Raw genomic sequence first — 13,170 nt, forward strand, 5'->3', positions numbered from 1 at the left:
GCCCTGACCGTGTCTTTGTTTTGCTTTTGTGTTTTGGACTGAGTAATTCTGTTTTTGTTCCCCGTGGACTCTTTCCCTTCCCCCACCCTGATGGGTTGTTTTTCATTGATTTTTGGACTCTAGCCCCCCTTCCGTCGCCCCTCTGCCCACCCTGATGGGTCGTTTTTTGTTGGACTTTTTTGGGCGTCTGGTAGCCGCCCCTTGAGGAGGGGGTACTGTCATGATCCATGTTTCTGTGTGTTAATTTTGGAGTTTTTTTCTGTGTAGTCCTGTTCCCTGTGAGTTTGTCTCTGCATCTTCCCCGTTGATTGTTTCCCAGGTGTGTCTCATTCCCTTGATTACCCCGTGTGTATTTAAACCCACCTGTTTTTGTCTCTCGTCGGATCCTTGTCATGTATTGCCTGTTTCCCCGTGTCGTGTGATGTTCCCCGTGCTGTTCTCTGTTGCGCTGTCTTCTGGATTCCTTCATTAAAGTCATCATTTTCACTTACCTCCTGGTCCGTCTGCGTCCATATCCTCACCACAACCACCGTTTATGACATTCAATATGTCTTTACCCCCCATTTCAAACTGTATTTTTTGACTATTTCTTTAAATCACAATTAAAATAGGTTTATGAAAATACAACCTTTCAGCTAAATGAAAAATTAACTTTTACTGCCAAGCAGTTGTAATGAAAGGGTGTGATAAGACTATTTACCTGAGACAAATCCAACCGAGTCATTCAGTTGTACTAGAAAATGCTTAGCATTGTTCAATATTATTTAAAGTTGTAGCCAATGCTTACATCCTCATCAGTGGCCACATTCATTTATTTGTTTGTGTTGTGGTTATTTATACATATATTTACACATATATTACAGACAGCGCAACCAGAATACAATTACAACCAGACGAGTAAGACTAGTCAAACACACAATCCTTTCACACTGGAGACCTTTGTGTTAAGAGAGAAGAGGTGTGCATTGTGTCCTTCAGAATATCATCTAAATTATTTACAAATCCACATTAAAAGATTGCTTAAAGGAATTGGCGTTTCTCTCGTGGAGAACTCCCTCTCTCCATGGAGTTTGACAAAAGCACTCTGGACAGTTTACTTCTAGCTTTCCTCCACTCGCTTAAGAGGCTTTTCTTCAACCTTGATGTTGTTGAGGTTCTGAAGAGATACTGTGGGATCCACTCTTACTGAGGATTTAGATCTGTACATCGACCTTGGATGTGAGAGAGGGGCCATTTCGTGACTTTCGACGAACCTCTGAATCTCCTGATCCTTCTTTCTTAGAATGAGTTTTTTGATACGTTTGAAGATGAGGTAAATCATTTCACAGATGCACATTAAGATGCAGACAGCGGAGGAGACCACCATGAAGAGCGTGAAGATCTTTTTCTCCGTGGGCCGGGATATGTAGCAGTCCACTGTGTTGGGGCAAGGCGGCAGTGTGCACTTGCTCAGGCGGGGCATGTCGTAACCCTTGTAGACGTAATGCAGGACATAGAGGAAGCCAGCATCGAAGCCCGCCTTGAATATCAAACTCACCTGTAAAATGGGATGCATTTGTGTCAAACTTGGAAAAAAAAAAACATAACTACAAGAGTCACTTTTGATTTTTTTCTCCCCAGAATCCCTAAGCCCAGCTAGTTCATGTAAAAGTCAAATCAAGGACACCAAATTTAGCTAAATCCATCTTTCTTACCAGGTAAGTCCACCACAGGCCTCCACGTTTCTTTCCAGGGTTGGCATACAAGTGCTTCCCCTTGTGGGAGGTAGTGTACTCAATGTCCTTCTTCTCCCTGTACTTGACATGACCGACAACCATGAGCGATGGGCAGGTGACGAAGATGAGCTGCAGGGCCCACAGGCGGATGTGAGAGATGGGGAAGATACTGTCGTAGCAAACGTTCTCACAGCCTGGCTGTTCCGTGTTGCAGACAAAGCCTTTGCTGTCGTCTCCCCACACCCACTGAGCTGCTACCACAAACACCAAGACCCGGAAGACGAACACCGTAGAAAGCCAGACCCGGCCAAACACAGTGGAGTATTTGTTAACTCCACTCAGGAGAGCCTCTAGAGAACCCCAGTTCATGATTTCCCACTTATCGGTGCGTGTTTGGATGGAAGAGGGTCAGGAGAGAAGCTGGAAATCGTCAGGAGGCTAGTTGGTTAAAAGTCCTGATGATTTCAACCTGAGAAGAGGGAAAAGAAGATAATTAATATTCTAAAGGCTGAGAAAGCAAAGTGAAATGTTTCAGCTTGAGAAATAATATAATCTCAATTTTTCCATAGAAATTTGCTTGAGACTTTGCAACAAGGATAATAATCTGTATAAACCAGATTGTTTGCTTGAATCTTTTACGGTGTACTGTGTTGTCGGAGCCACAAAAGGGGTCTTTTTGTTTCTCATGATGCAGAGGTTTGAATCAGGAAGGGCATCTGGTGTAAAACATTTGCCAAATCTGACATGCAAATCAAGAATATGATCTCCAGTATGCCAGATCGGTCGAGGCCAGGGTTAATAACAACCGCCATTGGTGCTGGTGATCAACAGGGTACTAGTGGAAATTGGACTGGACTACTGTTGGTCAGCAAAGCAGAAAGGGAGGAAGACATGTTTGTACAGAGAGAAGAGAAAAGGTAAGAGTGTAGAACTGAGAGTAGCAACTTTGAATGTTGGGACTTTGACCGGTAAAGCTACAGAGTTGGCTGATATGACGCAGAGGAGAAAGGTGGACATATTTTGTGTCCAGGAGACCAGGTGGAAAGGCAATAAGGCTAGAAGTCTAGGAGCAGAGTTCAAGCTATTCTACAATGATGTGGACAAGAAGAGAAATGGTGTAGAGATTATCGTAAAGGAGGAGTTGATCAGGAATGTTGTGGAGGTGAAAAGAGTGTCAGGTAGGTTGATTAGCAGGGCAGGAGGCAGAGCTGGAGAAAGCAGAGATGAAGATGTTGAGGTTATCTTTGGGAGTGAGAATGGATAAAATCAGAAATGAATACATGAGAGGAACAGCTCAAGTCAGATGTGTAGGAGATAAAGTCCGAGAAGCCAGACAGAGATGGTTTGGACATGTACAGAGGAGAGACACTGAACACGTCGGTAGAAGGTTGCTGAGGATGGACCTGCCAGCAAAGAGACCTAGAGGAAAACCAAAGAGGAGATTTATGGATGGAGTGAAAGAGGACATGAAGGTAGTTGGTGTGAGAAGAAGACATGGAAGACAGGGTTACATGGAGACGGATGACTCGCTGTGGCGACCCCTAAAGGGAAAATGCCGAAAGGAAAAGAAGAAGAATATAAACCAGATAAAGACATTTTTAACTGTCCTAATCTCAGTTGGCAAACGAGGTTGTTTTCCCAATATGGGATATTTGACAGTAAAATTGCAGATTCACATTCATCAAAACCATGTTGGCTGATAAATGTGGTGCTGGTTATTTTCTCCCTTTGTCTTCCCTGTCCTCACTCAAGAAAATGATTGCCAACGCATAATGTTGCCACAACCATGTATTGTGATTGTGGCAAAATGGAAATCAGTCATGTTTTGCGGTTGTAGAGTGGTGAGGTAGATTCAGTGGACAAAGGTAGTAGAGAAAATGATGGTTTAATGGAGAATAACACAAAATCCAGGCAGCACAGGTGAGCAGAAGGCTAGGAGCTCAGAACTGGTAGCAACAAGAAACACAGTTAGAGACAATGACATTATACAAGGACCCAACTACGAACAAGAGACACAGGTGGATTTAAATGCACAGAGGGCACTAGACACAGCTGGGATCAATCAAGGGTAGACGGGACAACACGGAAACTCAATTGACACAGAAACATAAATAAAGGCACAGAAAACTCAAATTCTTAAAGATTTCTTTGTAAACAATGACTTTCTTCTGACTTCTTTCAATTAAGACCAAACTGTTGGCCGTTTCTATGCCTTAAGGCTTTCCGTGTGGATAATTGTGAAATGGAGAAAAAAGGATACTTTAGAAACAAAATATACTCTATGTCCCACATGAATATTTTTTAGCTCCGTTTACACTGATAAATAAAGATACCTTAAAATGCAAAGGGACGTAAGACAAATTTCATATTCTTCCGTTGAGTCTTTGCATTGATGATGCTTAATAAACTGCAATAGTAGCAATAGAACCACTGCAGTTGTTCTTTTAGTGGTATGATCAGTTCCTAACAAAAAAAAAAGGCAGCTCTTTCATGTTAATGAACTGGGTGGAATCCAAACAGCCTGGCATTACTTTCACAATTGTATTCCAGTTAAAAAGATGTTTCACATTCAGTCTGAGTGGAGTTTTCTAAAACTGACTCCTTACACTTCAGTGGGTGAGTCATCATCAGAGCCTGCCTTTGTACAGAGGACAAACTAATACTCTTGAGTCTACTGGCAAGCGGCTTGAAATGTTTGAACAGCATTTGAAACATGTCGCTTAACAGGCAAATGCAGCCGTCAGTATGATACGTGTATCCAATGAAGTCCAACTTGTTTAAAGTATGAAAAGTCTTTCATTTGTGCGTATGAACGTAGAAGCTGTGGTCTGACTGATGTCAGTCCCTCCAGATAGTTAATGTCTTTTCCTGATTGAGTACAAATTTTAAAGAAATGTCTTATATTTCAAAGCATTTAAGTACAAACATTTTTTTTAAAGTGTAGCCATCAGAAATAGTTTGTACCTTTAAGACTTTACAATAACAACAAAAAAGTGGCCCCCACTCTCATTTTTTGTAATATTTACATCTCATTCTGATAAACGTTGGCAGCCTGACAGGGAGTGAGAAAAAATAAAAATAAAAAATTGGAGAACAGCTTCACTGCCCAGCATTCCATCTCATTTTCGTCTTGTCTAATCCCTCGCATCTGAATTAAAAAAAAAAATCCCTCTATTAGCATTATGGGCCCCTGAACAACCCCTCAACAACCGCAGCTGGTCCCATCATCTCTTTGCTAAGGGTTTGTCCTTTTTCTTTCTTGTCACAAAGCACACATATCACTCTCTCTCAGACTGTGCAATACATTTATGTACCCGCGTCCTAAGGAACTGAACTGCATTTCATAGAATCTCAGGCAACTCTTAAAGGACACAGAATAGATACACTGTTTTCATTCTCATGTAGTATGCTTAGTAGAACGACGTATTTCTGAGTAATACAATAGTACTTTGTACATGAGCCCCTAAGGCAGAAGAAATAAACTTCTGAATTAGGGTTTAGTATGACTTCTGCCTTAGGGGTTTTAGTTTCAGACTAAAACTTGCTCTACGAGTTAAACTAGTTGCAGCTACTTCTCCAACCAAAACAATACATCTCCAAGCCGCTTTACTGTAAAATGTGGTCGGCATCGTCTCTCTTGGAACTTTCAATGCATCCCATGTAATTTCCGTTTGAAACAGGAAGCAATCAATTCAGTATAAGTTTTCTTTAAAATTAATATATGTCATCTATAAGAGTTGTGACTGATTTTATCTCGTTCCATGACTTCGTTCCTAATATAACGATGGAATAGTTTTGATAAATGTTTTGTTAAAACTGAATTGTTGTAGCACCTTATATAAGAAATTCCACCTGACAGACAAAAGCTTTTTCTGCATCTAATCCCAATATTACAGCTTTTGTTCTTGTATTAATAATATTTTGCATTACCAGCAATGTATGCCAATGTATAGGGTGGGGGGATGAAAGATGAGATGTCTCAGCATTGTTTCCTTTTTTTTCTAAAAGCCAAAACCCAGGAAATATTCTTTTAGTGTTTCCATTCCTTGTATTCTTTCCCATAATGCACCCAGTGAATCAGATTTGAGACCACTGAACAATATTTCATATTTTAAGGACCTACACTGTCCATAATGAAAAGTCATTATTTGTTTGACAACTCTTCACTTCCTGCTACAAAAATACATCTGCAATATGGAAAACAAGGCCAGCTTTTCCACGGGTGTTATTGGTCCGTTTGTTGTAACGTTGACACCCCAGTTGTGAGCTCAGCTTCTGATTGGACGCTAGAGGGGGGGAAAATGTAGACGAACAGAAAAAAAGGAGAGTAAAAAAACCAACCACAACAAGCCACTCCCTACTGTGCATCCAACCCAATACTTACTAAATGAGTCACTCACTATGTCACCTTGTGACAATGCGGAACGATTTTATCTTCCTCGAAAGAAATATGTAGATTTATCACAAAGAATAAACTACAATAAACTGTTCATTTGTCAGTAAATAACTTTATTGGATAAATCAATAAATACAAAATATAAAGCAAAGTATCTTCAATATGTCTTTACTCCCATTTCAAACTATTTTCTGACTATTTTGTTAAAGCACTATAATGAAAGCACAGCTTTTCAGCGACATGAAAAATATTAACTTTTATTGTCAAGCAGTTGTAATGAAAGGGTGTGATAAAACTATTTACCCGAGACAAATCCAACCGAGTCATTCAGTTGTACTAGAAAATGCTTAGCATTGTTCAATGTTATTTATAGTTGTAGCCAATGCTTAGATCCTCATCAGTGGCCACATTCATTTATTTGTTTGTGTTGTAGTTATTTACACATATATTACAGACAGCGCAACCAGAATACAATTATAACCACAACACAACAACCAGTCAAACACACAAACCTTTCACACTGGAGACCTTTGTGTTAAGAGAGAAGAGGTGTGCATTGTGTCCTTCAGAATATCATCTAAATTATTTACAAATCCACATTAAAAGATTGCTTAAAGCAACTGGCATTTTCTCTCGTGGAGAACTCCCTCTCTCCATGGAGTTTGACAAAAGCACTCTGGACAGTTTACTTCTAGCTTTCCTCCACTCGCTTAAGAGGCTTTTCTTCAACCTTGATGTTGTTGAGGTTCTGAAGAGATACTGTGGGATCCACTCTTACTGAGGATTTAGATCTGTACATCGACCTTGGATGTGAGAGAGGGGCCATTTCGTGACTTTCGACGAACCTCTGAATCTCCTGATCCTTCTTCCTGAGAATGAGCTTTTTGATACGTTTGAAGATGAGGTAAATCATTTCACAGATGCACATTAAGATGCAGACAGCGGAGGAGACCACCATGAAGAGCGTGAAGATCTTTTTCTCCGTGGGCCGGGATATGTAGCAATCCACTGTGTTGGGGCAAGGCGGCAGTGTGCACTTGCTCAGGCGGGGCATGTCGTAACCCTTGTAGACGTAATGCAGGACATAGAGGAAGCCAGCATCGAAGCCCGCCTTGAATATCAAACTCACCTGTAAAATGGGATGCATTTGTGTCAAACTTGGAAAAAAAAAAAACATAACTACAAGAGTCACTTTTGATTTTTTTCTCCCCAGAATCCCTAAGCCCAGCTAGTTCATGTAAAAGTCAAATCAAGGACACCAAATTTAGCTAAATCCATCTTTCTTACCAGGTAAGTCCACCACAGGCCTCCACGTTTCTTTCCAGGGTTGGCATACAAGTGCTTCCCCTTGTGGGAGGTAGTGTACTCCATGTCCTTCTTCTCCCTGTACTTGACGTGACCGACGACCATGAGCGATGGGCAGGTGACGAAGATGAGCTGCAGGGCCCACAGGCGGATGTGAGAGATGGGGAAGATACTGTCGTAGCAAACGTTGACGCAGCCTGGCTGCTTAGTGTTACAGTCAAAGTCTTTGCTGTCATCTCCCCACACCCGCTGAGCTGCTACCACAAACACCAAGACCCGGAAGACGAACACCATAGAAAGCCAGACCCGGCCAAACACAGTGGAGTATTTGTTAACTCCACTCAGGAGAGCCTCTAGAGAACCCCAGTTCATGATTGCCCACTTATCGATGCGTGTTTGGATGGAAGAGGGTCAGGAGAGAAGCTGGAAATCGTCAGGAGGCTAGTTGGTTAAAAGTCCTGATGATTTCAACCTGAGAAGAGGGAAAAAAAGATAATTAATATTCTAAAGGCTGAGAAAGCAAAGTGAAATGTTTCAGCTTGAGAAATAAAATAATCTCAATTTTTCCATAGACGTTTGGTTGAGACTTAACAAACAAGGATGATAATCTCTATAAACCAAATAAAGACATTTCTAACAGTCCTAACCTCAGTTGGCACACTAGATTGTTTTCCCAATATGGGATGCTTGACAGTAAAATTGCAGATTCACGTTCATCAAAACCATGTTGGCTGATAAATGGGGTGCTGGTTATTTTCTCCCTTTCTCTTCCTTGTCCTCACTCAAGAAAACAATGGCCAACGCATAATGTTGCCACAACCATGTATTGTGGTTATGGCAAATGGGAATTCTTAAGGAGATTTTTTGTAAACAGTGACTTTCTTCTGACTTATTTCAATTAAGACCAAACTTTTGTCTGTTTCTATGCCCTAAGGCTTTCCTTGTGGATAATTGTGAAATGGAGCAGAAAGGATATTTTTCAAACAAAATATACTGTATGTCCCACATGAATATTTTTTAGCCCCCGTTTACTATGATAAATAAAAATATCTTAAAATGCAAAGGGAAGCAAGACACATTTCATATTCTTCCATTGAGTCTTTGCATTGATGATGCTTAAACTGCAGTAGTAGCAATAGAACCACTGCAGTTCCTTTTTTGTGGTATAATCAGTTAATAATGAAAAAAAATAAAATAAAAAAAATAAAGGCAGCTCTTTCATGTTAATGAACTGGGTGGAATCCAAACAGCCTGGCATTACTTTCACAATTGTATCCCAGTTAAAAAGATGTTTCACATTCAGTCTGAGTGGAGTTTTCTAAAACTGACTCCTTACACTTCAGTGGGTGAGTCATCATCAGAGCCTGCCTTTGTAGAGAGGACAAACTAATACTCTTGACTTTATTAACAAGCGGCTTGAAATGTTTGAACAGCATTTGAAACATGTCGCTTAACAGGCAAATGCAGCCGTCAGTATGATACGTGTATCCAATGAAGTCCAACTTGTTTAAAGTATGAAAAGTCTTTCATTTGTGCGTATGAACGTAGAAGCTGTGGTCTGACTGATGTCATTCCTCCTGATAGTTAATGTCTTTTCCTGATTGAGTACAAATTTTAAAGAAACGTCCTGTATTTCAAAGCATTTCAGTACAAACATTTTTTTTATAGTGTAGCCATCAGAAAGAGTTTGTACCTTTAAAAGTGTCAGACTTTATAATAAGAAAAAAGTGCCCCCCACTCTCTCAAAACTCCTTTTTATATTTACATCTCATTCTGATAAACGTTGGCAGTCTGACAGGGAGTGAGAAAAAAAAAAGTTGGATAACAGCTTCACTGCCCACCGTTCCATTTCAGCTCCGTCTCGTCTAATCCCTCGCATCTGAATTCAAAAAATTGCTCTCTGTCAACGTTTCAGCATCACCGTGGACATATTGAGCTGTCACATCAGATTCCATTTACTTTCTCGTCCAGCATTTCAGACTATTAAATTACAACGGCATAAAAAGACCCAACTCTACAAATGTCACCAGGATAAAAACAGAGTCTATTTAAAGGCAGACATGTACAGTGTGATGCTACCCACACTTTAGCTTTCCTCATAAATGGATGATCCAGACAGGAGCATTAATCTCAGACTCAGAGTGCACCTTGGCCTGTTCCTCTCAGACTTAGATGCTGAGCAATTTTACCTGCTGAGCGATGCTTTTTGGGAATCATAATGCATGTCATTTTGCATTTACATCCATTTGTCCCTAATGATGCTCATCTATAAAAATAACTAACTTTTTCCAAGGGCAATTAATAATCTCTGGTTTTGGTAAAGTTTTGACCTACCAATGCGTCTTTTGAAAAAAACAAAAAACAAAAAAACAATTATGATTTCATTTCAATTCATTTCAGAACCAAAATTTTTGTGGAGTTGATATTTTAAAATCTTTATATTGTCTTAAGTTAATAATTTGGGCAGTTAGCATGGAGAGCATTATGCTAACTCCAATGACACCAGGAAAAAGTCTTTTTTTCATGTCTTGTTTCCAGAAGGGTTTACTTGATAACTACAGAGACAAAGATGGCAACTCCACATATGGCCTTTCTGTTATCTTCTTAGAAGTTTTACTCTGACTGCAGATATGACTCTGCGTGTTGTAAGACATACCGTTTCCTTTTAAGTAGCTTCCTACATCTCATTGCTTTATCTCTCTTCAGCAAGTCAAATGAAATCAGGTTTCATTTGACTTGCTTGGATATCTCTCTTAATCTTTGAACACTTCACTGAAGGTCAAAACAACATTCTTCGAGTCATCTTTGCTCACTAACGACTTCCACTTTGAAGAGTTGGTTGTGCTCAGTTATGGCGCCTTTCTCAATTACATTATTTTTAACTGTCCTACATCTTGGTTGGTGCCTTTTTGGCTGAGAATAACTCGTTTCCAGCCGCCAGGAAACTTCTTGGTCCATCTCCAAACTTTTTCAGGAAGTATTGCCATTCCTCAGCAAATCTCACGTAAATTCAAGTGAAATTTAGGTGACATCTCAAAAATGTGTGGTAAGAAATCTCAGAGTGTATCTCAGAGTGAAAAAAAAAACATCACCGGCCAGCAATTTGTTTTTCCTATTTGCTACCAAATGCAGCATCGCCTTTCTCAACGACCGCAGCTGGTCCCATCATCTCTTTGCTAAGGGTTTGTCCTTTTTCTTTCTTCTCACAAAGCACACACATCAATCTCTCTCACACTATGCAATGAGTTTACGTACTCGCATTCTAAGCAACTGCATTTCATAGAACCTCAGGCAACTCTTAAAGGACACAGAATAAATACACCGTTTTAATTCTCATGTAGCGTATTGTATCAGAAATACAATATCATTATAATTCTGAGTAATGCAATAATACTTTGTACATGACCCCCTTGGTAGAAGAAATAAACTGACTAGAACTTGCTCTACGAGTTAAACTAGTTGCATCTACTCCATCTAAAAAAAAAAAAAAAACATCTCCAAGCTTCTTTACTGTAAAAGGTGGTCGCATTCTCTCTTGGAACTTTCCATGTATTCCTCTTTTTGACCAGTTTTACTCTGCTTTTGTCTCTGTTTATAATTTCGGTCTTAAATAGGGAGCAATCAATTCAGTAGCAGTTCATTAGTTTTCCTTATGTATGTCATCTATAAGTTGACTGATCTTACCTCTTAGCATGACTTCCTCTTATTGTTTCATTGTTTTTGCTATAGTCTTTTCTATTAATTCTTTCTCTTTCTTATTTAGCATTCAAAGAAAAGTACTGAAGATTGGCAACTAATCTGAATTACATCCAATTGCCTAAGCGTCTGTCTATATGAAACAAGAAAGAAAAAACAAAGAACCTTACCAAAGACACGGAGTAGAAGGTTTAACACAGAAATCCTGTCTGTCTGCTGAGGAAGTGTCGTGTGTCAGCTCCTACTGCGTTGACAGAAAATGACTCGGTTACACCTGGACGGTTTTAGGTGTGGACCTGTCGGATCAGTCGAGGATGGGTGGAGCGTCTCACTCAGACACACATAGGTAATTCCAATGTGTCCTGGCTGGGCATGAGAAAACTTGCCCAGTGTTTAGATGAAATTCAAGGCGGAGAGATTGTGTCGCAGAAGAGAAAGAGAGACGCTGAGAAATGCTTTCGCTACACTTAAAAATAAAGTAAAGTGACTAAAGTAGATTCTTTGAGTCATCGACGTTTTTCACCTTTAGGTCTCACTTTGTGTCAATCTCAATCGCTTTACGAATACAAGAGGATTTCGTGTGCCTACGAAAGTATTCTCTCCCCCCCACCAATGTTTTTCACAATTTGCTACAAATCAAATGCAGACCTAACTGTATTTTATTTTTGACTTAAATTGTACTGGTCTGTTACATTATGACACTGTAATTGTGAAGTTGAAGGCAAAGGTTACAGGTATTTGAGTATTTTCCAACTTCCCTAACAAAAAAACGGAAAATTGAGGTATCCATTTGTTTTAAATCCCAGATAAAATCAACCAGTTTCGTTCAGAAGGAATCCAAAAAGTCAATAGAGCAACTGTATAAGTTATTGTCAGCACAAATTCAGCTGTTTTTGAAGGTCTCAGAGCTTTGTTAGTTAACAGCATGTTGAAGATAAAGGGACACTAAAAAACAGGACAAAGATAAAGTTTTGGTTGTAAGCCAATATCCAAACCTACATAAAAAGTCACAGTTCAATGTATCATTGGAAAATGCAAAGGTTATTACACAAACCCAAACTTATTAAGAAATAGTTATCCACTCATACTAGCAGATGACTAGTATGAGTTTTACTCATGTAGTGAAGCTGCATGATGTGTTGTGGTCCGCAGCTCAGGTGGGACAATCTGTCAGTCCTTCTCAAACATGGTTTTAGTTAATTAAAAAAAGCCCTGTTTGCAGTTTGTCATGTTGGAGTTACAGCAAACATGCTCTCTGGAAGGGAGGAGACAATCATGCTGAAAACGTCTTCCTACACGGATTCACAATCAAGCTATGAGGAAGTAGCTGTAGAGTTTATGGGAAGATGGAGTTAAACAACATCCTAGAAGGAAAACTTGTTTGAGGCACCAAGAAGATTTGAAACTGGTGAAGAGAATTAGGACACAAACCTGAAACGTATAATCAGAGCTAAACTACGGGAGTTTAGATCAAAGACATTTCAGAATGGATCTACCAACATAATGATCTAAACCCAGTTGAGAATGTTTGGCGATTGTTGGAACTTGTTGGCTTGTTGTTGGGAGTTTGTAGGTTGTAGCCATGCATATGTAGGTCGCTCTCTAGGTCCTTTGATTTCCTCCCACAGTCCAAAAACCATGACAGTTAAAGCAACAATCATGTCTAATGCTGCTTTTCCACCAGTGTGTGTAACTGGTTCTGCCCCTACTAAATTCATCTCCATCAGAAGATCCTGTGCACCTCTTCCCCATTTTTCATACCCACTTCTGAGGTAGTACATGAGTATTGCTCTCCAGCAATGCGATTGACAGAAGGCCTCATTCGTTGATTGACCTGGGATAACGTCACTACGAACAACAACATCTCAACCACTACTGTGGACCGGCGGACACTTCATCTGCTATCAGAGAGCTGCTCAGTGTGTCATGATGCGTGATGTTGTTGTTTTGGACAAAGTTTCAGGCAGGCAGCGGCGTGATGTCTTGTTTTTATTTCTCATCTTAGCACCCACAGATCAGCAGTTAGGTCGGAGGTAAAGCTTCGTCAGAACTCAAAAA

At 39.9% G+C, this 13,170-nt stretch overlaps 2 protein-coding genes across 2 annotated transcripts; both read right to left on the reverse strand.

Annotated features, from left to right (window-relative positions):
- Nucleotides 1–794: 794 nt before the first annotated feature.
- LOC106913077 (gap junction beta-4 protein-like) lies at nucleotides 795–11,347 on the reverse strand. The gene is made up of 3 exons (XM_088010126.1): nucleotides 11,283–11,347; nucleotides 1,695–2,184; nucleotides 795–1,537 (listed from the first exon to the last, which is right to left on the reverse strand). Exons 2-3 carry the CDS (start codon nucleotides 2,082–2,084, stop codon nucleotides 1,100–1,102), a joined length of 828 nt encoding a protein of 275 aa, XP_087866252.1. The 5' UTR covers nucleotides 2,085–2,184; nucleotides 11,283–11,347; the 3' UTR covers nucleotides 795–1,099.
- On the reverse strand, nucleotides 6,204–11,404 carry LOC106913531 (gap junction beta-4 protein-like). The gene is made up of 3 exons (XM_088010125.1): nucleotides 11,283–11,404; nucleotides 7,399–7,888; nucleotides 6,204–7,240 (listed from the first exon to the last, which is right to left on the reverse strand). The coding sequence occupies exons 2-3, from the start codon at nucleotides 7,786–7,788 to the stop codon at nucleotides 6,803–6,805; spliced, it is 828 nt and encodes a 275-aa protein (XP_087866251.1). The 5' UTR covers nucleotides 7,789–7,888; nucleotides 11,283–11,404; the 3' UTR covers nucleotides 6,204–6,802.
- Nucleotides 11,405–13,170: the final 1,766 nt, after the last annotated feature.

This window comes from Poecilia mexicana, unplaced genomic scaffold (assembly GCF_051168715.1).
Source record: "Poecilia mexicana isolate PSO_F unplaced genomic scaffold, ASM5116871v1 scaffold_11, whole genome shotgun sequence".
Taxonomy (NCBI): Eukaryota; Metazoa; Chordata; class Actinopteri; order Cyprinodontiformes; family Poeciliidae; genus Poecilia; species Poecilia mexicana.